The sequence below is a fragment of the Bombina bombina genome, chromosome 2 (genome assembly GCF_027579735.1).
Source record: "Bombina bombina isolate aBomBom1 chromosome 2, aBomBom1.pri, whole genome shotgun sequence".
Taxonomy (NCBI): domain Eukaryota; kingdom Metazoa; phylum Chordata; class Amphibia; order Anura; family Bombinatoridae; genus Bombina; species Bombina bombina.
In genome coordinates this window covers 436,091,639-436,113,733 of record NC_069500.1, presented here as the reverse complement: position 1 = coordinate 436,113,733, position 22,095 = coordinate 436,091,639, and the positions used below count along the sequence as shown (strand labels likewise).

Genomic DNA, 22,095 nt, shown 5'->3' with positions numbered 1-22,095 from the left:
AATAGGTATTTGTATGTAGCTGGGTGAGTGAGTAGAGCGCTGGAGATAGTGATTCCAAACACCTCACTGAGAGAAAAAGTCCTTCTAACTTTTTATATAGAAAAGTAAAAATTTGTGAGTAGTGAGGGCGCTAACAAAAGCTTAAGGAATTTCGATCCTAAAAAATAGTTTAAGTGACAAAATTACTTCAGAAAGTTAAAGCAGTGAGAAAATATCTTTTTAAAGTTGATAGTGTAGAGAATCAATAATATTAGCAATGTGCGTTTCTATCTCATATATAATGATTTTAAAGTGCAGAATCCTCTGAATTCTTATTAAAAAACAACTTATAATTTTATTTTGTTCAGTGAGATGTGCAGTGAATATTGTCCTAATATTATATAATTGAATGTGTTTCTTGGAGCGGTATGAAGGTATGATTTGGATATTTTGAAAATCTATACACAAAACATAGTACAATCTCTTAGAGGTACGATAAAAATATATTTATTACAATACAAAGGTTTGTTCTAAAAGATTTAAGGCTTAGGGGACGTCTCCCCAAGAATTTGTGGTATCAATATAACTTGAGATAATTTAAAATGACATTTTAAACTAAGACAACAATGTAACAGGTGAAAATAGCTTCCAAATAAAATCTAAGAGACTTTTGTTCTGTAACGAAACTGTATCACAAACCAATTATATATCTTAAAACGGAATAAAGGTTCTTTCCATAGTCCAATATTGTGCAACAGAAAGTTTGGATGTTAAAAGTCTCTTTGTACAAAGAAATGTTAAAATATCTTCAGTATGAGTTATCCTATCCTCTTTGTTATTTAAAAACTTCAAATGTTAAAGTCTCTTTTTTACACAAGATTGTTTTAAATACCTTTTAGTATGAGTACCTTTATGATTCGCTTGTCCTGTTTACTCACTTGGTGCAGTTTATTTTCTTGTTTGCTTACTCAGTGTGGTTTGTGTTTTAGAGCCGCCACATGTTTATCGGCGTCTGACGTCACTCTTGGGTCTTTTTTGGCCGATTCCAGATAGATAATAATCACTTGGCGATTCCGTTTTTTTAGTATTCCTTCTCAAAAACTTCCTGCTCTTAGTGCCTTGCACGCAGGGGATGTGAAGTTTAGATAGATGAAGTTTGCAGTATGCAAATAGATGCAAGTAGAATCATAACCCGGGTTATAAAGTGGTAGCGGTGGTATAAAGGTACTCATACTAAAAGGTATTTAAAACAATCTTGTGTAAAAAAGAGACTTTAACATTTGAAGTTTTTAAATAACAAAGTGGATAGGATAACTCATACTGAAGATATTTTAACATTTCTTTGTACAAAGAGACTTTTAACATCCAAACTTTCTGTTGCACAATATTGGACTATGGAAAGAACCTTTATTCCGTTTTAAGATATATAATTGGTTTGTGATACAGTTTCGTTACAGAACAAAAGTCTCTTAGATTTTATTTGGAAGCTATTTTCACCTGTTACATTGTTGTCTTAGTTTAAAATGTCATTTTAAATTATCTCAAGTTATATTGATACCACAAATTCTTGGGGAGACGTCCCCTAAGCCTTAAATCTTTTAGAACAAACCTTTGTATTGTAATAAATATATTTTTATCGTACCTCTAAGAGATTGTACTATGTTTTGTGTATAGATTTTAAAAATATCCAAATCATACCTTCATACCGCTCCAAGAAACACATTCAATTATATAAGATTAGGACAATATTCACTGCACATCTCACTGAACAAAATAAAATTATAAGTTGTTTTTTAATAAGAATTCAGAGGATTCTGCACTTTGCACTTTAAAATCATTATATATGAGATAGAAATGCACATTTCTAATATTATTGATTCTCTACACTATCAACTTTAAAAAGATATTTTCTCACTGCTTTAACTTTCTGAAGTAATTTTGTCACAAACTATTTTTTAGGATCGAAATTCCTTAAGCTTTTTGTTAGCGCCGTCACTACTCACAAATTTTTAATAGGTATTTGTACTTTTCTCCATTTTGAGGCTGTCTATAGGCACCCAAGACATCCAAAAGGTATTAAAAGTTTTTTCCCCCACTTAGGAGATATACAAACCATATTTGAGATTCATGTCCGTATTCAGGTGATACACCTATTATATCATTTGTTAGACTCTCTCAATTTGGGGATATACATATGATATTACAAAATATATCTCCCTAAAAGTGGAGCCACACATACGGCATTTAAAGGTACACCCCCCCCCCAAATTTGGGGTTACAGAAACAGGATTACAAATGTTATCTCTCCTACCTGGTGATATATGTTTAGTATCCTTAGATATATCCTTTTTCACGTAGTCGACTGACAATTTATACCATAAATGTTTACAAAATCTAAAATCAAGAACTTTTTATAATATACAGTAACTTATACCGCTGTACCCTTATAAATTCTCATTTTAGAGGTCTCCTACCTTTTGTATTCCTTTTCACTTTATTTTGATTGTGACCTATATCAGACCAGTAGGTATAAATCCATTATTGATTATTTAGGTCCAATCTCTATGCATGTAGTAAGCATTTAGTAATTTTAAAGCATTTCACAGACCCTTGTTCTTAACATTCTAATTATCAAATAAAAGTTGTTTTAATTTTTTCTTAGTGTTCTTTTTGCATGATACTCAATTATATGCTAACCAAACGTTGTGAGTGCTATATTTGTACTTTGTGCTTCAGTTCTTTACGGATTCCCTTCTTAATGTTGATTAGTACAAGCACCTACCCCTATGAAATAATTACAAATAAGTATAATATAAGCGAACGTTTGTTTTCATTTGTAAGTAGTGCCATTGGTTCTTTCCCAATAAGCTTTATTAGACTCACCAATCACCTTAAAGGAAGTCATAGATGCCATAAATGCCCTCCCAAAAAACAAAAGCCCTGGACCGGACGGTTTTACCAATAATTACTATAAAACTTACAAACCTATTTTAGCTCCACATTTACTGGCATCTTTTCATCATATTGATAACACAGGCAAATTTCCGTCGGAAAGCCTTGAAGCCCATGTATCTGTAATCCCCAAACCCTGCAAATCCAATAATATTTTAGGTAATTACAGACCAATCTCTCTTTTGAATACTGATTTGAAACTATTCGTGAAAATATTAGCAAAGTGTATAAGTAGATTATTACCAAATATCATCCATTCCGATCAAGTTGGGTTTGTACCCAGTAGGGAAGCGAGAGACAACACAATTAGAATGATACATTTAATTGATCACTCTAAATTACACAAAACAGAGATGGTAGTTGTCTCCGCAGACATGGAAAAAAGCGTTTGATCGCTTGAACTGGAAATTTTTGCAGGCTGCTCTTAGGAAGTTTGGATTTGGTGACACTATACAGGTAGCCCTCAGTTTACGCCGGGGTTAGGTTCCAGAAGGAATGGTTGTAAATCGAAACTGTTGTAAATTGAAACCCAGTTTATAATGTAAGTCAATGGGAAGTGAGGGAGTTAGGTTCCAGGCCCCTCTCAAAATTGTCATAAGTAACACCTAATACATTATTTTTAAAGCTTTGAAATGAAGACTTTAAATGCTAAACAGCATTATAAACCTAATAAAATAATCACACAACACAGAATATATAATTAAACTAAGTTAAATGAACAAAAACATTTGATAAACAGCATTATAAACCTAATAAAATAATCACAAAACACAGACTTCACTTGCATTTTTCTGCAAACAGTTCTTTCTATGCATTCCAATCTGGACTGATTTATAGACAGGAAGATCTTGTTCCTTTGAAATCTGCTCGATAGCTCAGGTCTGGTTAAACTGATTAATTTCAGCTTGCTTGGCTTTGCTGCAACACAAGCAGACAGCTCCATCTACTGGCTATTTTAATAAATGCACTGCTTCTCAATAGCAGTCACATGACTGGAAAAAAAGATTGTTATTCTGAAACGGTGTAAATTGAACCGTTGTAAACCGAGGGCCACCTGTAATTAAACGTATTGAAAGTCTGTACCAAAACCCCACAGCCAAGGTCAAAACTAATATATTCTGTTGGATTCTTTTGTGATACGTAACGGAACTCGCCAAGGATGCCCACTCTCCCCTTTATTATTTGTAATTTGCATGGAGATCCTGGCACAGAGAATAAGACAGAACATTTCAATTTACGGTATAAAGGTAGGTCCATTCGATTACAAATTGTCCCTCTATGAAGATGACGTTCTCCTTACCCTCTCAGATCCTAAAAAATCTATCCCAGAGGTACTTAAAGAGTTTAAAGAGTTTGGCTCGCATTAGAATTTCTTGGTGAATGACCAAAAATCCGAAATTCTTAATATCACACTCCCAGCAAAAGAATTCCAAACATTAATAGAAAACTGTCCCTTCAAACCCCAAAAGAAAACCGTTAAATACTTGGGAATATACATTTCTCCTAAACCCAAAATGCTTTTAGACACAAATTTCACTAGACTATATTCAGATTTACAAAAAGACATCAGGGGTTAGAGTGATTGCCAAATATCTTGGTGGGGTAGGATACAAGCAGTAAAATTGAACGCCCTTCCTAGGATCCTATATCTCCTACAGGCAGTTCCAATTCCGCTGCCAATATCCTTTCATAACTCTCTTCAAAAGCTTTTAAATGTGTTTGCCTGGGGGAAGATTAAACCCAGAGTAGGTAAAGATACGATGTACCGCTCTTTACAACTTGGAGGACTGGGTCTGCCGAACATCGAAACATATTATAAAGCGGTTTGCTTACAAAGACTTCTAGATCGGCAAAGAAATCAGGATACAAAAGCATGGGTCGCCCCTTGACTCCCAAATATTAAAAAACCCCTCACCAGGAGCATTATATTGGATAGACAAAAAAAAGCCGCCCACCATGGGTAAGAGCATATCTGATGTTTCTTTGACTCTTGGGATCATGCGATTCATTTGTTTCCCCAAAATCTCTACCTTAAGGTCCCCTCTATCGCCGGTTTCACCCAATGCAGAACTGCACAGGGGGCTGGAACACAAACGACATAATCTCAGTGATTGGGAGATGGGCTACACGGTTTCAATAACCAAACTCATGGCGAACGGTAAAATTAGAGAGGTCCGAATTAGTAAACATTCTAGGGGGTACCTTCACTAGGTGGCTCAAACATTTTCAATTGCAGCACTTTTTATCTACATCTCCAGATAAACAATTACTCACTAGACAATTGACCCCTTTTGAACAGCTTTGTATCATAGAGACACCACTATATCACACTCTAGCATGGGCTAAGAGAGTGCTGATAGACACTATATACTCACACTCACCAAATTATATAAATTAATGGAACACCAAACTAAACATGGAACTTAGTGACAATGATTGGAAGCATATAGTGAAAAACACAAAATAATCCTCACTCTCCGCCAGATTTCTAGAAATTAACTACAAATTCCTGACAAGATGGTATCTTACCCCAGTTAGGCTTAAACGCATATATCCAGACACGTCGGACGCTTGTTAGAGGGGTTGTGGGAAGAGGGGAACAATGTTACATATTTGGTGGAATTATATCAAGCTAAAACCCTTCTGGACCTCCATAGCAGTTTATATAAACACACTCCTTAGCCAAGTTACTACATACCACCTGCAACCAACCACTGCTCTTCTAAACCTACTCCCGAGGTGCCAATGTAGCCTCAGACTACGCCTCATTCAGTTAGCGTTGAATTCGGCGAGAACTTTGATTGCATTTCTTTGGAAATCACCAAACATTCCTACCCTGTCCTCCTGGAAGAGCCATATGAATAACACCATTCAGATGGAGGAGTATGGTTACTTCATTGGGGGCAAACTAGACACATATTACAATATAAAATTTATATGGGAATCTCAACTACACACCCATTAATGGAACTGTCTACATTAGGCTTCAAGATTGACATCTAGGGGATTCTCACCTCCTCCCCTTGCATAACTATAAACATACTATACTAGAGATGGAATAGCTATCTTTACAAGACTAGGATGTGTGACCATGACACTATGCATAACTGAACAGCCTGTATTATATACAGCCTGACTGCTTTGAGTACGACCAGAACTGTTGATATATTTGTTATATAAAATGTAAGCTCTAATATCCCAAATTCAAGGTTTGAGTATTTTCACTTAAATCCAGTGTGTTGTATACACGACTTTGAACAAAATGTGTAGGTTTGAAACTCTGCTTTGTATACTATGGGCTAGATTTATTAACGCGGAGGCGTACAGGGGCACGTATACGCTCCCCTGTACGCCTCAGCTCGCCTGTGGCGGGGCGAAATTACCCGCAGGTATTCGCCATTGCACACGAGCACAATTTTGCGCTCGTGTGCAATCCCGCCCCCTGCCCGCGCACAGCCAATCACGCGCGGACAGGAGCTGTCAGGAGATTGAATTTCGCCACAATAGAGGTGGCGTAGATGTTAAGGAAGCAGCAGTGCTTGATAAATCACAGCGAGCAAGTTCTTGATAGAACTTGCTGCCGTAGAGGCTTGATAAATCGAGCCCTATGTATTTTCTTTTTATTTGCTCAATAAAGCTCTTTAGAAAAAAATTAATAAAAATACTGGCAAGTACCTTAATTGGTCTGTGATGTGCGGAAGCACCGTTTGTTTCAGGGAGAATTAATTTGTGCCTTACGGATCAGCAATAAGTTAATACAGAAGTTTTTTTTTTTTATTAAATATATAAGCCATATTTGGATATTGATTGCCTGGGATTTAAGAATTAATATACTACACTAGGATGTTAACTGATGCAAATTTCCGGATCGCTACTGTTGCCGGTTATAACTCACTCTCTAACAGCATTGACATGGTATCCATGACGAACTCTGATGACATCAAACTGCTGCAATTGATTGTGGTCGACTGTTGCACTGGGATGTAGTGAGGGGGTTGTTTGAGGAAGGGGGCTAAGAGGGTGAGGAGAGGCTTGTGTGAGGTAGGTAGTTAATAGGGTGAGTAGTGGGCACTGTGTAAGGGAAGGAGGCTGAGTGGGTTAAGAGGAGGCAGTAATGTGTTAATTTCTTTATGGCACCAAACTTTAAGGGTGCGGCTTATAATCAGGAGCAGCCTATAATCTGAACAATATGGTATATATTTAACGTATATAGGTTTTTATTTACCATAGTATACCTGATAATAGCTACCTAATATAGGAGCTTTAGCTATTTGGCAGCACCATTGAGATTATATATAATCCTGAAATGTAAATCTAATTTCATGGTATCTATGATTTGATATCAGTGCCCTTTAATAAATCATTAGTCCAATTCTGTCTGTTTTGAAATGTATCCCATGTTTTAATAAGTAATAAAGTTTATATGTTATTTAAATCCGTGAAAACCAGTCACACCAACTATACACACACACACCATTATTATTTCCTTCTGGAACAAGAGTGCTAACAAGTTTTCTTTCTCAGCCAGTGGCTTCACCACAGACTTTTTGTAAACAAAAGAAAAAAAAAAAACCAGTATGCTGTACTCTCAGATTTTGTTAAAAAAATGCTTAGTATAATTGTATTTTTAAAGTCTAAAACAAAATAAAAAATCAGGTTGTAATTTTCTTTATTTGTTAGGCTGGAAAATGAGACATGTTTAGTCAAATAGACCGAATCCCATATCATCATCTGATTCTTCAGACTCTTCCTTTTCCTCCTGGGCAGGTGCTGCAGCAGCAGGGGCAGAAGCAGCCGCGGCAACTGGAGCAGCAACAACAAAAGCTGATGGGTCTGCCAAGAATTCCTTGACCTGTAAAGGGTCAGATAGTTAAGAAAGTTAATACTTAGGACTTTAAAAAAAAAAAAAAAAAAAAAAACCCCATACCTATTAACACAATATAATATGCACCCAGTATCCCTACTACCAATTACAGACCTACAAAGAAATATTTAAAAGTATAATTTTAACTCCATTATGACTTTCTTTATAATCCTGTTATATATTTGTTCAGTAATAGTCAAACAGCGATCACCAATTTCCTTAACATAGAGGCCACAGATTAATCATTTAGAAGCCTTAAAGGGACACTGTACCCAAAAAAATTATTTCGTGATTCAGATAGAGCATGAAATTTTAAGCAACTTTCTAATTTACTCCTATTATCAAATTTTATTCATTCTCTTGGTATCTTTATTTGAAATGCAAGAATGTAAGTTTAGATGCCGGCCCATTATTGTGAACAACCAGGGTTGTCCTTGCTGATTGGTGGATAAATTAATCCACCAATAAAAAAGTGCTGTCCAGAGTACTGAAACAAAAAAAAAGCTTAGATGCCTTTTTCAAATAATGATAGCAAGAGAACAAAAAAAATAAGAGTAAATTATAAAGTTGCTTAAAATTGCATTCTCTTTCTGAATTACAAAAGAAAAAAAATTGGGTTCAGTGTCCCTTTAAAGGGACAGTATACACCAATTTTCATATAACTGCATGTAATAGACACTTCTATAAAGAATAATATGCACAGATACTGATCTAAAAATCCAGTATAAAACAGTTTAAAAACTTAAAGGGCCACTAAACCCAAAATCTTTCTTTCATGATTCAGATAGAGAATAGAAATTTAAACATTACAATTTACTTCCATTATTTATTTTGCTTCATTTTTTAAGATATCCTTAGTTGAAGAAAAAGCAATGCACATGGTGAGCCAATCACACAAGGCTTCTATGTGCAGCAACCAATCAGCAGCTAGTGAGCATATCTAGATATGCTTTTCATCAAAGAATATCAAGAGAATAAAACTAAAAAATTAAATATAAGTAAATTAGAAAGATGTTTAAAATTGCATTCTCTTTCTAAATCTTAAAAGAAAAAATGTGGGTGGCATGTCCCTTTAAGAAGCTCCCAGTTTAGCTCCGTTTTAAAAGTAGCTGGAACACCCACTGCAAGTGGGAAATGAACCCCCCCCCACTCCCCTTGCATATGAAAAGACCCTTTACACAAACAGGAGACAGCTGGAGTAGGTATACATCAGTATTCTCCTAAAACTTTGGGGCTTTTTGCACTTACTACCATACTATTTATTCCGATTTACACCCTATCTTTTGGTGTACCACCTTTTGGGATATCGTAGCCGGACTCATTGGAGTTCGAGCCATATCGGAGGTCAGTCTGCTGGGTGACCGATTCCAGCCTGCTATATTTGCATTAAGAGGGGTGCTCTACTAAATGGGAGTGTAAACATTCTATGCACCATCTCTCACAAATTTATACACTACTAGGCCATGTGGTGCTGCTGTTTCTCTATACTCTTTACAGATTGCTGATCTTGGCCTTGATCCATTCAGACAGCTGCCTGGACCTGGATTTACCACATACACCTGAGTTCCTTATCCAATACCCTGCTTTTTGATATATGGGACTGTTATTTTTGTTATATTCCCTAACCTGTTAATTGCATTCTGTCACATTGACCCTTGATTATAGATTGTATTCATCCTGTCGCAACCACCTACGCAATATCTCCAAAATTCGTCCTTTTCTGAGTGCTGAAACTACTAAACAGCTAATCCATTCCCTAGTAATTTCCTGGCTTGACTACTGTAACAACCTACTAACTGACCTTCCTCTCTCCCGCCTCTCCCCCCTTCAATCCATCCTAAATGCCTCTGCTAGGCTAATCCACCTCTCCCGACGCTCTATCTGCCGCACCCCTCTGAGTCCCTTCACTGGCTCCCCATTCACAGCAGAATTAAATTCAAAATTCTCACTCTGAGGACAGGTATGGGGGGGCTGCATTGGTAAGGGCTTTGTAGGTCACTCAATATAATCCAGCCCGTCCCCTAAGATCCAACAACGATCTACTCCTTGCCTCTTCTACCATCACCTCCTCTCATGCTAGACTACAGGACTTCTCTTGTGCGGCACCAACCCTCTGGAACGCACTTCCTCAAGCTATAAGACTTTCCCCCAACCTCTCCTCCTTTAAACGCTCCCTAAAGACCTTGTTCAGGGAAGCCTAAGTAACTGAATTCCACTTGCCTAATAGTTGCCCTCATCTAACTTCACACTATCATTCCCACCTTTGAAGTCCCCACCTCCTGTTTCTCACCCTCCTACCCATCTAGATTGTAAGTTCCCACGGGGACAGGGCTCCCAATTCCTCCTGTATTTGATTGTTAAATGTTGTCTGGTGTCTCATATTGTACTGTCTTTTTATCTTGGTTACCTATGAACAGCGCTGCGGAATCTGTTGGCGCTTTATAAATAAAGAATAATAACCGTTTATTTTTACAGTCATATTTTATTTGCATTACTCATTTGTTTCCTTTGACCAAGGGCCCCCTATATTCTATTTTTATTTAAAATAAGCAAAACATTTAAAATAAAATATCTGTATGGGCTATATAAATGGATCTACAAAACATTTATGCAGAGAAAAATCTAGTGTATAATGTTCCTTTAAGTGCCGCATATAAAATATATTTCCTAAAAACTACCAGAGGAACAGATTCAGATTTAACAGAATACACTTTGTATGCATCTTTCTCCTCCAAAGAGCTTTTTTTAGTTGTAGCCTCCTCATTTGACTTACATAAATCCCTAGAGCATACGCTGTTTTTTCCGCTGCGGCCATAACTAATGCAGAGGGTGCATGTGGCCCTTGGGCCATCAGTTGGCCATCACTTGTAATTGCTATTTTAATGAATTGACCTGACAGCCAATGTATATTTGTATAACTAATATTCTGTAATTTGTAAGAGCATTTAACTAAACTATTTGTGCCAATATGCATCATCACAAATCCAACACTTATGCTATTGCTATAAAAAAAATCTGCTTGTAATAACTCTGCACTGATAGTAATTTACAAAACATTTAAAGATTCACCCACTTTACAGAAGTGTATTTTTATGTATGGTTACCATGCATACCTGTACTTGAAATGGTCTAATTACAAACGTTTTTGATTAGATAAAACTACAGCTTTCATTTATAAAATGTACACATTATGGAGCAGCACCATTTACAAAGAAACTTAAGAGACATTTATGGGAATACAACTGATGTACATGGTATTTTTTTCAGATACCAGTCCCTTTTAGACCCATTATGCCCGATACCAGAAAATCAGGAATAGGAAGTTACAATTTGACATCTTACCTTTTCTGCCAACGGGAAACTGTATTCTGTTTCCACAGCAATAGCCAAGACACGCTTGTACCCATTGATGATAGTGTGAGGTACCGAGGCAATTGTGGGGTAGCCAATCTGAAGACAAACGCTAGCCACATTACGAACACCCTAAAAGAACAAAGCACAATTAGGGAAAAAAAAAATTATATATAAATTAAATAAGTCAAGTTTGTAGAAGCTCCTCCTAACCTCCAGGAAGCGGGCGTGCAGAGCCTCCTCAGTGATATCCAGCACCTCAGGACTATAGATGCTACCATTGTCGTAAACTTGCTGGATGATTAATCCAAAGGAGAAGGGTGAGATGTTCAACATGTTCAAGAGCGTGGCTTCACTGGCACCTACTTTATCTCCAGTTTTGATCAGCTGCACATCGCTCTATAAGAAATCAAATTAGAACGCAGATACGTTTTAAAGCTCACACTAAAAGTGACAACTAAAGATGGGTAATATCAAGTGATAATTTCCCTTTGAGAAGATGGCCACACCCTGCCTCAGCCTCTCTCCAGCTGTGCATTTGGATCTTTTGTTTGGAAATCTGTGGCACTGATCACTTCAGGGAACCTGGTAGACCAGCTTTAAAAAAAAAATATATATAAAAAAAAATCTCCACAGAGGACAGAAAAGAGAATCCAAATATAGTGACACTTGTAGAAACAGAGCAAATACGAAATGGACCTTTATTTTCCATGTATTGTATGCTTTGTTTCTACAAGCTACACTATTTTTGAAAATTCTTTTGAGGTTCTCTGTGGAGAAAATAGATTTCAGGTTACCTGAAGTGGTAAGAAGTGCCAATTTCCTAACAAAAGAATTGTAAAGCCTGCTTAATCTAAAGAGTTTGCGACCGTAAAAGCTATGATCAGAGTACTTCATGAGCCATGATGAAAAGATTGCAGAATAAGCGGCAACATAGTTAAAGGGACATTAAACACTAAATACAGGTTAGATAAATTGATGCAAAAGAAAAGATTAGTTTAAGAATAACATGTAAATGTATTCTTTAAAGTTTCATTAGCTGTTTAAATATGGACAACATAAGTTAAGTTTTAGTCTATAAAACAATGGGAGCTGCTATGTTACTTAGGTGACCTTCTCTGTTGTGGCCAAATAAGGACAGTTATAAATAGGTCACTAGAGGGTGCAGTCAATGACTGCAGAATATGACAGTGTTCTGCACTTCCATTTCTAAAAGCAAATGTAAAGCTCATAATTTCAGATTGGAATTACAGGAAAAAGGAACAAAAAAAAAAAAATGAATTGCAGAGATTTTTTTTATATATACTATTTATAATATTATATTACAATCTCAAAGTGTTTAATGTCTCTTAAACCTGGACTTGACTTCTATTCCAACAACCTTAAACATTCTCAAATTCACTACGGATTTTAATATTTGGATGAAGTTTTAGCTCACCAAAATTTCAATTGTTCCTCTGGAGATTTTCGTGGTTATACCCAAGGCTTGGAAAAAGGAGGTCTTCTCAGGGCCCAAGCCAGTATTCTGAGCAGGCACTGTCACATCACAAGGTGCAATTGCTCCAGCACGAGCACAGGCTGGAACCTTAAGGGAGGAGGGAGAAAAGATATATAAAATGTAACAAACCGAGTTTTTACAAAGACATTTTAAAAGAGCAGGTTTGATACAAACCTTGTTAGCCAGCAACATGTCTCGGACTTCTGCAAGATCCTCCTTGGTGAATACAAAGCCCACATTCCCTTTGATGTGAGAGAGAAGCCTGTATAAAAAAATATATATATTTTATAGCAATATGGTATACCTTGCAAAACGAATGACAGCAGTGCTCAGAACGAAGCACTCACTTTTCCAAAGCTGGGTTATTTTCCAAGTGTCCACGGATAGCTTTGCGCATCATTGTATTCTTTCCCATCAGAACCACAGCCTTCCCACGCAGGGACATACGGATCTGTTGCATTTGTTTTGAACCAACATTGTCCGCCCCCACAATGAAGCATTTTGGAAAGTCATCCAATAATTGCTGTAAAAAATATTTAAAAAGTTGTGTGGAAAGCAGATTTTCTTCCCTCATGCAATAGTAATGAACAACCAACATTTTAATCAAGCCCAAGATTCTATCTGTAAAGAGACATGTTCTACCCATACCAATAAAACAGAATGTCAACACTATCTCTGAATTTACTGCCCATACAGGTATATCTCACTTTACAGCGCTTTGTGGAGCTGAAGTTCAACCTCCAAGGATTTTGAAACAGTGCTGTAATCATCATGAGATTGAGTAAAGTGACTGGCACCATTTTGTTATGCTTAGTTCACTCTGTTTACATCATTACAGTGTAATCTGTCAGTGTTGTAATCTGGCAAATCTTACTGCAGTAACTGTCACTATTTTACAGGTACAGTATTTATTGAATACTGTGGTTGTGTTAAACTAAACTTAGCGCTATTGCACCCCTAATATATGTTAGTTCAAACATGTTTTCAAGTCGTTAAACACACTGGCAAGTGAAAAGAAAGCTAAAAACGGACTTGTTTCACTTTAAGGCGGTTTTCACTTTACAGCAGGGCTCCGGTCCCTAACCCATTGTATGAGCGGGGGTATACCTGTATTTTAAGTGAAACAAGTGTATGCCAGGTGTGTCACCTGTTTTATATAATATTATTCAAGTCTAAACATTTACAGAATGTCTTGTTTGCTGCAACTGTTTTTAAATAGCAAACTGCACCTGACATTTGCCTTATCAGGAAAAGGCGATTCAGACCCATATGTTATAATAAAGTGCAATGTTTTACAATTATCTGCTAAAGTCAACTAAATGAGGATATGTAGTAGGGTTAGCCTTCAGAAGTATGTAGTGTGCATTTCCACAACTTGCAGTGCTAAATTACATGAAAATGTGGTAATGTATATTATGAACGTATATTGCAGTCATTTTATATAATCTCATGGTGTTTACTGCCCTTTTAAAATACAATACAGTGGTCTTTACCAAAACCTTTTCTTGCAACAGTTTGATATTTTTATACTAAATCCAAAATATAAATTAAGTCGCATATATCGAATTCTTAGGTATCTATCACAATGCCATCAGTTTTTTTCACACACCCTCCTACAGGAAATACCAACAGTGATTCCACTGAAGAATATGGATTCTGGGTAAAGATATGCAAATTAGCTTCACAATACCTCAAATTTTAATGTAACAAGCCACTCACAATGATTTTAAGAAAGTAGTTGGACTTCCACGTAGCTCTGTCTTCCCTGGGCATCTTGTCAGTGCTACCAAGGATTGCCTCACAACAGGTTTAAAGACTAGATGCTCCTGCAGAAAAAAAGACAAAAAGTATGTTTATTGCAAATACACACCTGGCCTGGAAAGCTCATCACATCCACATAAACAAGGGAATTAAGTGGATGGCCAGCATCTGCTAATTATTTTGTGGAGAAACAATAATATGATTAAAAATAGCAACCTGTTTAGGTTTGTATGAAATGTAGACCAAGTCACACCAAAAAATGTTTTGAAGGGTGCTCATTAGTGAACCCACCTTATGCACAAACATGTGACATGAGGGGTTTACCTTTGCCTAAGACTAATATATGCATGTGTAATATGAAATGCCTATGCATAAACTACATTTACTCTTGTTAATAGTATAGCCACATAAGGATAAAAAGCACGTTTCTTGTTTGTGAGCAAATTGTTACTTTATTACGCTCATGTATCCTTTAGAACACACCGACTACTGTGTAATACTGTACAAATGAGTTAATGCAAACTTTTCTTGCTTATTTTAAACATTTCTCAGCCTACAATTTCCATCGTTGCGTGCATCTTAACCTGTACACGGTCAAATACAACGGACACACTTCGCGAGCGTTTGATGAATGGACAGTCAATCGTGAGGCCGATGGAGGCCTCACGAGCCAAGTCTAACCTCCTTACTCCGCCAACATACCTCACGCTAGGGCTCCGGGAAGTAAAGGGGCGCGCACGTAGAGAATTTCACTTTTATATGTGAACAAGCAACCAATCAACGTAAGCATGCAACTACATACAGCTACTGATTGGCTTTGGCAGCAGTAAAGGCAAGAACACGATTAGACAATAGAACAGTCTGTCATCAGTAGGCGCAGACTTTTAAAGGTATATTACATATCTCTGTTGCTAGAGACTGGAATGAAAGATCGCCCTCTAACGGACAATCAGTGAACGTAAAAAGCCTATCTGCAGTCACAGTGAGGTCTATCAATGAAAACTGTCACACTCACACACATTGACGTTGAGTTATTGACGGTGCCTGTTCTGATGAGCAAATAAAAACGTTATATATGTGTTTCCCACATTTTCACAAGGTAAAGGACGCTGCGGGTGGGTTTGTGATCAAAAATATATAGATCTAAACTTCAAATGAGCAAATCTAATTTAGTCCAAGCAAAATATCACAAGACACCTCAGTCTCTGGTTAAAAACAGTTATGCATCTGGAAAAGAGGGAGATTGTAAAAGATGTACTAGAGTGTCACCTTGTGTTCTATGCTTATAAGAGATTGCATTTACATAGTTGCCAACATTTAAAAAAAACTTCCAGGGACACTTTGCAGCAGTCACACCCATGTACGGTTTGCATAGTTCCGACCACTCATAACAGCCCCCCTTAAAAAAGCACATGACACACTAGTAGTATAATTAAGCCATAATGATTGCATAAAGGGATATGAGCATAAAATGTTTAAATTCACTTTTACTTTGTTTTAAAGTATATGCACCTATCCTTAGCAACAGCAATGCACTGTTGGAAGCTAGACATTGATTGTTGACTACACACATTCTGTCTTTTGTCATTGGCTTACCAGATATCTTCAGCTAGCTCCCAGTAGTGAATTGTTGCTCACACATACACAGTTCCAGATTAAGAACTTTATGGCTTGGAGCTGAAGATTTAATAGGCCTATTTTCATGAACAGACAGAAGAAGAACAAAAATCTAACCCCACTAGCTAAACACTATCTCAAATACCATGGCACTAAACCAACGCTGAATGTATCGGTTTTACAGGTTATTAAACCTGGTATAAGAGGTGGTAATGTGGAATCCATGCTGCTACAGGCTGAATGCAGATGGTTTTTTTGGCTGAACACACTAGCACCCACAGGTATAAACGAACAGGATGGATATGGGTCTTTTTTGTAAATACTTAGATATTACACCATGATTAACTATATACCTTCTATTATACCCATTATATACAAGTACATAGTAATAATCTATACATCCAATAGTACAGATCCACCTGATAAATTGATGATATGGAAAAGACCAGGGATGTTCTTATATTGGCTCATTATTAAAAACTATATTAATGTCACTGATAAAGTACATACTATTACAGTCATTGATATACAATCTATCTGCAGCTGTACAGCTGTCCCTATTATGATTATGAGAATAACTACATAGCACTGGCATGGATCCGCCTCATATATTTCTGATATGGATAGAGTGTATATACTATTATACTCATTGACATATATTCTCTACATATTCAGATGTCACTTTGCTGTCACTACAATAATCTGGAATATGGATACATCATACCGTCCTAAAGTCCCATAGATGCATACTGCCAATATAGAATCAGGGATTAAAGTATACTAAACCAACCTGTCTTTATGGGCAATAATAAATAAGTGCCTACAGATGCGTGACATTTTGTTTCTACATATTAATTTTAGGAATCATGGTAAGCAGGTCCTTGTTATATCCCTAGAGGGCCCAATATGTTCATATGTGAATCAAATTACCCATATCTACTACAGGTCAGGTCACATAATATATTGTACAATCTAACATGGGCAGACTAATTTAAGAATATAAAGTGCTGATGCTGCATCTGACAGTACTCTCTGTGCAGAAATATATATCAATATGGCAATAAGTTTGTCATGATCTGATGCTTTATGTGACATTCTTCATTGTGTTTTATGGAAATAGTGTACATTTCTCGTAATGAGATACTATAAATATTCTAATGATTGGATACGGAGTCAAGATGTATTTGACTGACAATAGTTTAATCCAATCTCAAGATTATATTACCTTCAGGGCTTATTAAAGGGACACAAAACTCAACAGTTTTCTTTCATGATTCAAATACAGCATGCATAAAAAATAAATATATATACATTATACACACAGTAAAAAGTCCACAGTAATATCACACCTTTAGTGTAATGTTTCTATCCATTACAGTTAAGTGTTGGCCAAGTTAGTTTCTAGCCCTTTAATTGGATTCTATTCCTCTAATACAAACCGGACTGTGTATTGTTCCTTTAACTCGACCCTGTCCCTCTCTTTTGATTCAGATAGTATACAATCATCCAAAACCCACATAGCCATACATTTAGCTCTTTTGCCCCTGTTAAAGAGGAATTAGTTTCTGCCCTTATCCTGTCCCCTCTACCCCATCCCCTTACAGTTACTCCCCTCCCTCTCTTCTACCCTTACCCCTATACTCACACACATCTTAAACCTCTCCCTCAGCACTGGTATAGTTTCCTCATCTCTTAAACATGCACTGGTCACACCTATCCTTAAAGGGACACTGAACCTAAATTTTTTCTTTCGTGATTAAGAAAGAGCATGACATTTTAAGCAACTTTCTAATTTACTCCTATTATCAAATTTTCTTCATTCTCTTGGTATCTTTATTTGAAATGCAAGAATGTAAGTTTAGATGCCGGCCCATTTTTGGTAAACCACCTGGGTTGTTCTTGCTGATTGGTGGATAAAATCACCCACCAATAAAAAAATTGCTGTCCAGAGTTCTGAACCAAAAAAAAAAGGTAAGATGCCTTCTTTTTCAAATAAAGATATCAAGAGAACGAAGAAAAATGATAATAGGAGTAAATTAAAAAGTTGCTTAAAAGTGCATGCTCTATCTGAATCACGAAAGAAAACAATAGGGTTCACTGTCCCTTTAAAAAGCCTTCTCTCGATCCAACCTCCCCATCTAACTACCACCCTATTTCCCTACTCACTCTTGCCTCAAAGCTTCTTGAAAAGCTAGTATATGCACGCCTATCCCATTTCCTTACATTAAACTCCCTCCTTGACCCACTGCAATCTGGATTTTGCCCCCATCACTCCACAGAGACAGCAATTGTTAAGGTTACCAACAACCTACTTACACAGCAAAGGCTACTTCCCTCTGCTTATCCTCCATCTGTCTGCAGCCTTTGATACTGTTGACCACCCTCTTTTGCTCCAAATCCTTCAGCATCTGCGACACGGCTCTCTCGTAATTCTCTTCCTATCTGTCTAACCGTACCTTTAGTGTAGCCTTCTCTGGGGTATCCTCTGCCCCATTACCACTCTCTGTTGGGGTACCGCAAGGCTCTGTCCTTGGTCCCCTTCTATTCTCAATCTACACGTCATCATTAGGTTCCTTAATAAAGTCTCACAAGTTTCAATATCATTTGTATGCCGACGACACCCAAATCTACCTCTCTGCACCAGACCTATCTCCTTCCTTGTCACTAACTGTCACGCCACGCCACTCTAGCCGTTGCTAGGGGTGCGGCGTCTCCTCTGCTCGTTGTCAGGGACAGTGTCAGCTCTGGATGCGTGTGGTGCTGACGTCATCGCCGCATGCTCCAGATGCCGGGCGGACCTCTGAGGCGCGAATCTGCGCCTATTTAAATCTGGGAGGAATGATCTGTCACTGCCCAAGTATAGGTGTTACTCTGTGTGCTCCTGGGTGTGACAGATCGTTCCAGTTAGCTAATACCATTGTTGCTGAACCTACCTGTTTACTGACTACTCTACCTGCCTTAACCCTTAATCCCCCCTTAAGACTCAGTCTTGATAAAGGCCCATGACCGAGGGCCGAAACGCGTCGACAGTATTGGTAAGCCTCATTTCAATTTGTTATATGTGATTTTTAGCATTATTGCACTATTGTGATATTTTCACAGGTTACTAGAAAGACACTCTTGATTCAACACTTTAGAAGATTCTTCACATCACAGAGAAGATCTTTGTAAAGACCACAACACCCTTTGGATTTTTATAATTTTGTTTTACACACTTTTACACATTTTTTCAATTTTTTGATATTTGTCATCACATTTTAGTCTATTTTTTACTTTTTTTTTGATTTTCCATTCATTCATTGATTGACACATTTGTCAACTTTTTAGGATCACTTTTTCCGATTTTTGGTATTTTTTGGTTTTTAAGTATTGGATTTTTCACTAATACACACCGGAGCACAACAATATTGGAACACGCAAATATTTGGATACCTCTTTGATGTGACTTTTTCTTACTAAACCACAGGGACCAGAGACATTCATTTTTTTCCTTTATTTTTTTAAGGTGCACCTTATAGTTTGTTTTACTCATTGTGATTTTATCATTTATTGTGATTTTATTGTGTTTTTTATTTCTACATATTGGAATATATATCAAATATGTATCAACTGTTATTTTAATATATAAATATATTTCTTACATATCTTTTGGTGCTCCTCACTCAACTTTTAGTATCATAATTATACAATATCATTGCATGGCCTTCTGGATACAGCCAAGTAATGTCACCACAAAACAATACTGTTTCCCACCCCTTCATATGTATATAAACAGCTAAATGTCGCAAACAAATTTAGCCCTTTTTTTTATGTGCATAGATCACTTATGAAAACTAGTCATATGTAAGTTGAGCTTAATACAAATATTTGAATGCCTCACCCACCCGCCTCACCCACCCACCTCACCCACATATATTAGCGAAGGAGTTGATGTCTTATGTTGGAGTGCAAGGTTCTGGTTAATTCCATCTCCTTTTCTCATTTATTCAACGTATTATGTTAACCTTCGTGAGATGTAATATTTTCTTTGTTGTTTTCCTGTTATGAAAACCCCTAGCTTTGAATCCACACACGATCATAGGTCCAAGAGTGACCAATTTAACTCAAGGGGGTCCAAAAATGAGGACTGAATTTTCCTGATAATAACCCAAAAATGTTGGATATGATGTAAATATTTGATATGTTTATACTTTGTGACGTAAAAGCATGTTTTGTGATCAAGAAAAAAAGAACCACAACTGAACAGTTTTACCGCATTAGATGGAAGTAGGAAAAAAAAGAAAACAATTTTATATCTGTCACAGACTAAGTAAGGTTGCGTAGTTCTTGGAGCTGGTTATACACAATTGTACTAGTAGTGGGATGGTTGTAGATTAACCTGCAAGTTACAGCAGTAATATCAAAAAGATTACCAAAGTTGAAATTAACCTGAAGATGTAATAAGCAAGGGTGTGGTACATTTCTATTATCTCAACACATCAGACAGATTGCTATGGAACGGTAAATAGTTTTGATCAAAGTGTAAACATATGAAGGCAACTATGCCTTTTTCAATATAGTATTCCAAGAAGTAAAATATATAGCATAGCCTTGAATAGTAAACTGTCATTTAGGAAGACTGCTGTACACCAGTTTTATATGTCGCAATATTAAGTACTGATTACTAAGTGGAGTATTTTTTATCAATATACAGAACTATCTAGCAACAAAATGTCAATCCATGTTACTGTGTTGTAATATGAGTGCCCCTGTCTAAAGCATAGCAGTTTATATATAGAGATCACTTCTAAAGCACCCCCATTAAAACATTCACTGAGCACTTTAGGTAATTTCAGATATTGGGTTCACTAGTAGCACCTAAACTTCACATTGAAAATTAGACATTGCCTGTGTAGTTGACTGCTTCAGCAATAAATTGTTTTCTCAGCTATTAACAAAATAAAGTTACATGAGTTTAAAACAGGAATTAACACTTGTCATAATATAGCATCTATGAGTATACACTATAGCACTAATGAGGAACTAGGGGAACAGTAAGTAAGGTACATGTAGAATTGTAATGACAAACCCTTAAAGCTAAATGATCAAAGTAAGATTCTTCTTGACAGAATCAATATCAGAGGATACCCTTAAAGGGACAGTCAACCCCCCAAAAATATTACTGCTACAGATAAAGTTTACTAGGACAAATAGTTCAAACTGTAGCCCCATTGTGCTAACTATATAGTTTTTAAGTAAAATTACTTACTCCATGTCCCTCCGCCGTTTTGAAATGGCTGCCAGCCTCCTCCTGTATTTCGTCATAGCCATCTTCCTTCCTTCCTCTTCTGCCTGTAACTTTTCTATCCGCCGAATTCCTGTTTTTGGCGCATGTGCAATGCGCTGATTTTAGTGAAGCAGCCTTTAGAAGCAGGAACTAAAAACAACCGCTCAGTATCCTAGCGGTTCCTATATGCGGCGGACCAATTTGGCTTCTCTTCATCTACCGCCGCATATAGGAACCGCTAGGATCCTGAGTGGTTATGCTGTATAGCTATGTAGTTCTGTACCTGCCATTTGTCTGACAATAGATTGCCCGTTGTGTAAATAAAAGCTTTGTCATGGATTTATTTTAGTGAGAAGTCATGAGTTATGATTGTAGCATATACAATTTAGATCTGCATGTTTTTGTTGTTCTGTTTCGGATAGCATCAATGCCTTTTATGAAAGGGTGAGAAAGACCTAACCTTGGCACTAAACACATAAAATCCTGGATGTACACATAAGCACTGCAATCTCAATTCTGAGCTAGTACGCAGTGCTTCTTTTGATATCCTTTGTTGAAAACCATATCTAAATATGCTCAGTAGCTGCTGATTGGTGGCTGCACATAGATACCTCATGTGATTGGCTCACCCATGTGCATTGCTATTTCTTCAACAAAGGATATCTAAAGAATGAAGGCGTATCCAAGCCACTGCCTCACCAGCCTCTGACGTCACTGCACGTCACTGGTACGCACAGCGTGTGGTTGTGGATTTAATAAGGAAAAGGTTCTTGTTGTTGTGGGACTTGTATACATTAGCTTGAAATC

The 22,095-nt window shown here is 36.9% G+C and overlaps 1 protein-coding gene across 1 annotated transcript; it reads right to left on the bottom strand.

Moving 5' to 3' along the window:
- Positions 1–7,583: 7,583 nt before the first annotated feature.
- On the bottom strand, positions 7,584–15,148 carry RPLP0 (ribosomal protein lateral stalk subunit P0). The gene is made up of 8 exons (XM_053702060.1): positions 15,108–15,148; positions 14,364–14,470; positions 12,992–13,167; positions 12,819–12,906; positions 12,585–12,731; positions 11,360–11,545; positions 11,138–11,278; positions 7,584–7,783 (listed from the first exon to the last, which is right to left on the bottom strand). Exons 2-8 carry the CDS (start codon positions 14,415–14,417, stop codon positions 7,631–7,633), a joined length of 945 nt encoding a protein of 314 aa, XP_053558035.1. The 5' UTR covers positions 14,418–14,470; positions 15,108–15,148; the 3' UTR covers positions 7,584–7,630.
- Positions 15,149–22,095: the final 6,947 nt, after the last annotated feature.